This window comes from Gymnoscopelus braueri, assembly GCF_963280865.1.
Source record: "Gymnoscopelus braueri genome assembly, chromosome: 6".
Classification (NCBI taxonomy): domain Eukaryota; kingdom Metazoa; phylum Chordata; class Actinopteri; order Myctophiformes; family Myctophidae; genus Gymnoscopelus; species Gymnoscopelus braueri.
Genome location: NC_137607.1, coordinates 44,644,910 through 44,649,080, shown reverse-complemented (window position 1 = coordinate 44,649,080; position 4,171 = coordinate 44,644,910). Strand labels below are relative to the sequence as shown.

At 45.4% G+C, this 4,171-nt stretch overlaps 1 protein-coding gene across 1 annotated transcript; it reads left to right on the top strand.

Moving 5' to 3' along the window:
* Window positions 1–1,288: 1,288 nt before the first annotated feature.
* LOC308086961 (thimet oligopeptidase-like) lies at window positions 1,289–3,379 on the top strand (the record flags this gene model as incomplete). The annotated part of the gene is made up of 1 exon (XM_080430603.1): window positions 1,289–3,379. One exon carries the CDS (start codon window positions 1,289–1,291, stop codon window positions 3,377–3,379), a length of 2,091 nt encoding a protein of 696 aa, XP_080286729.1.
* Window positions 3,380–4,171: the final 792 nt, after the last annotated feature.

Below are 4,171 nucleotides of genomic sequence, written 5' to 3'. Positions count from 1 at the left end.
CAAGGAAAAACCTTTGCCCTGCATTTTTCACATCTGCCTTTTATAGCGCCACCAGGAGGCCGACTTATGTAAAACACATTATTTTATACTACTCCTTCCAATTTTATCCAAATTTCACGCAAATCGGTACTCACGACGGATTTGTTTGATTTTTCATATTCCATACTGATTGGCTAAGATTGACATCTAAAGTTTGCATTATTGGCTTGTTTTGAACAAAATTCCGCAAATCATGAACGCACTGTCCAATTGCGCTCAAACTTTGCACGCACATTCACACTATGTTGAGGAACAAATGCCATCCTTTTAACATTGGCCTGTTATAGCGCCACCAACAGGTCTAATTTAGCAAAACACATGTTTTTAACAAAATGCCTCAAATCATGAATGCAGTCAGTGTCCGATTGTCGTGCAAGGCCTAAGAAGAAATGGCACCCTTTTCACGTTGGCCTATTATATCGCCACCAGGAGGCCACGATAGCCTACCTGACCTGGCGGAGACCTGTGCTCCGAGGAGCACTTTTTCTAGTTCTAATTATTATTGCCCTTTGTTCGCTGACCTACTCGGAGACCATGTGAAGTCAGGAACGATATGAGTTGGGAACGATGCAATTTGGGTATGCATGCCCCACCCGGTTATATAATACCCATTGTACCTGTTGTCAGAGTACTCGCTGTACCCGTTGTTAGAGTACCCAGTGCGGTACTTGTTACCACAGTACTAATAACGTTAGATGTTACAATCAATGGGCGATGTGGGAACCGGCCTACTTGGGAACAATGCAAGTCGGGAATGCATGCCCCACCCGTTAATGCAATACCCATGGAACTTGTTGTACTTGTTTCAGAGTACCCATTGTGGTACCCAGTGCGGTACTCACTACCATATATGACCGATCAACCAAATATGGAGATACATGGGCATGAATGGGAGACAGACGGACCCGTGGTGTTCCATTGTATAATTATCATGCTAACACTTATATTGGTACAACGGCACAAACGTGAGGTTTGACAAAGCTTGACAAATCCGTACACACGATGGGTTGGGTTGGCCAATCAGGGACGCCAATGCCTACACCACCCCCTCTCAACTGACATCATATTGATGACAATGGAGCTCTGCAGTGTCATAGTATCGATGTCTACATTACAGCAACGTAACGTATACATCACAGCTGTCCTTTATATCATAGACACAGCAATTGTCTAAACGTAGTCACTAGACTGCATTCTAGCTTTGCAACCTCACACAAATTCTGTCCTAGGGGGACAGGGGGTCACTAAAATGACACTGGAGACAGGAGAGGTGGTTTTCAGTAGCCCTACTCGAGTTTGCACCGAGAACCGCTTGCGCTGGGATATGAGCCCTGAACAGATCCAGCAGATGTCTGTCGAGCTCATCGCCAAGACCGAGAAGGTGTACGATGCTATTGGTTCCCTGGACCTGGACAGTGTGACCTTCTACAACACTCTGAAGGCTCTGGCTGACGTGGAGGTGGAGTACAGTGTCCAGAGGAACATGTTGTTCTTCCCCCAGTATGTGTCTCCCAGTAAGGAGGTGAGGACCGCCAGCACAGATGCATATAAGAAGCAGTCTGAATTTTACATGGAGATGTGCATGAAAGAGGATGTCTACCAGAGGATTATAGCTCTGGAGAAGGTGAATGCAGACAGTCTGACAACAGAGGCTAAGAGATACATGGAGAGACTGGTTAAACTGGGGAGAAGGAATGGACTGCATCTCCCAAAAGAGAAACAAGACAAGATAAAGGTCATTAAGACTAAGTTAAGTAATCTATGCATCGACTTCAACAAACATCTGAATGAAGACACCACCAGTTTGACCTTCAGCAGAGATGAACTGGGCGGTCTTCCTGAGGACTTCCTGAGTTCCCTGGAGGTAGATGGAGACAAGCTGATGATCACTCTGAAGTACCCTCACTATTACCCCACCATGAAGAACTGCTTTGTCACTGAAACACGCAAGAAACTGGAAGAAGCTTTTCACTCACGCTGTAAAGAGGAGAACTCTGCCATCTTGAAGGAGTTGTTGGAGCTACGTGCTCAGATGAGCACTCTGCTGGGCTTCAACAATCACGCTGACTTTGTTCTGGAGATGAACATGGCAAAATCTGGCAAGAAGGTGTCCATCTTCCTGGAGGAGTTGGCTCGTAAGCTGAAGCCACTAGGAGACAATAATAGAGCAATCCTCCTAAAACTGAAGGAAAAGGAGTGTCAGAAGAGAGGTCTGCCATTCAATGGAGAGCTGTATGCGTGGGACACTCAATACTTTATGAACCAGGTGGAGAATACCAAGTATGCAGTGGATCACAACCAGTTGAAGGAATATTTCCCCATGGAGGTTGTGACCCAGGGTCTGCTGGATATCTACCAGGACCTGCTCGGTCTGTCGTTCAGCCTGGTTGATAGCGCCCCTGTGTGGCATCCCGATGTCACACTGTACTGCGTCACTGACCGCTCCTCTGGACAGAAAGTTGGACAGTTCTACCTCGACCTGTTCCCCAGAGAGGGGAAGTACTGCCATGCAGCTTGCTTTGGCCTGCAGCCCGGCTGTCTGCTGTCTGATGGGAGCAGACAGATCTCTGTTTCCGCCATGGTAGCTAACTTCAGCAAACCCACGGCCAACACTCCCTCCCTCCTGCAGCACGACGAGGTGGCGACGTACTTCCATGAGTTTGGTCATGTCATGCACTGCGTCTGTGCTCAGACTGACTACGCTATGTTCAGTGGAATCAATGTGGAGAGGGACTTTGTGGAGGCTCCATCCCAGATGCTGGAGAACTGGGTTTGGGAGAAGGAATCGCTACAGAGAATGTCCAAACACTACAAGACAGGAGCTCCGATTCCCGACGACCTGTTGGACAAACTTGTTAATTCTCGCCGTGCCAACACAAGCCTGTTGAAACTGAGGCATGTGGTCCTGGCTAAAGTGGACCACGCTCTTCACACCCAGACTGGTTTGGACCCAGCTGAGGAATATGCCAGGCTCAGCAAGGAGATCATGGGAGTCCCTGCTTCTCAAGGGACCAACATGCCAGCTACCTTTGGCCATCTGGCAGGTGGCTACGATGCCCAGTACTATGGCTACCTGTGGAGTGCGGTGTTCTCCATGGACATGTTCTACACCCGTTTCAAACAGGAAGGAATCATGAACCCTAAAGTGGGTTTGGCCTACAGAAACTGCATCCTGAAGCCTGGTGGTTCTGAGGACGCCTATCAGATGCTGAAGAACTTCTTTGGTCGTGACAAATACACTGGAAAGCGAAACACAAAAACAAAAAGGACGAAAACAAGGAACGATAATAACAGTAATGTGCAACAGTTACCCAAACCAAAGAAGATCAAACACGATTAAAACATCCAACAGCACAGTTTACAGCATTAATACTAGAGATGTTCCGAAGATACCATTTATTCATTCCGGATACGATTTCTGCTACCTAACCTTGCATATCGGCCGATACTGAATACTGTTTAGTTTATTTATTAATTTGTTATTATTTGTACCATTTTGTTTATCTATTAATTTGTATATTATTTTATTATTTTTACTGGTGAAACATGCTTGGGAAATTCTTTCTTTTCATATTGTGACTTGTGGCTACTAAGAATGGTTGTTATAAAAGATCTGTTGATTGTCTGGGGGAGAAGGAGGGGATGTGGGTGTCATATATACTATGGTAAAGATTGGAGGAATTGCAGTAAACGGTTATTGCAGAAGGCATTATTTTGGTTTTGGAGACGGAGAGTAGGACCTGTAGTGTGGCTTACTTGCAGAGATGGAGAGATTGATTTGAAATCAGAGAGCATTATTTTGGACTAAATAAGCTTCCAGCCTCCGTCTTTTACAGGGGGAGTTGCATCACGGCACAGAACTCAGAGATAAGAATGCGATTTAGATAGCATGTTCATTGTTTACTTGGTATCCTACTTTCTTTGAGGCGCTACACTGTTCTCTTTTCACTCTATTTATGTGAGTATTAATTGTACTTGTTTTTTGACTAGAGTTCATGCTTACTGTGCTTATTCCGATCTCGCACTTGTAAGTCGCTATGGATAAGAATATCTGCTAAATGCCTCAATTGTTATTGTAAATTGATGACAGCATGGACAATCTTTAATTCAAAGAAAAACATAACCTCTTGTA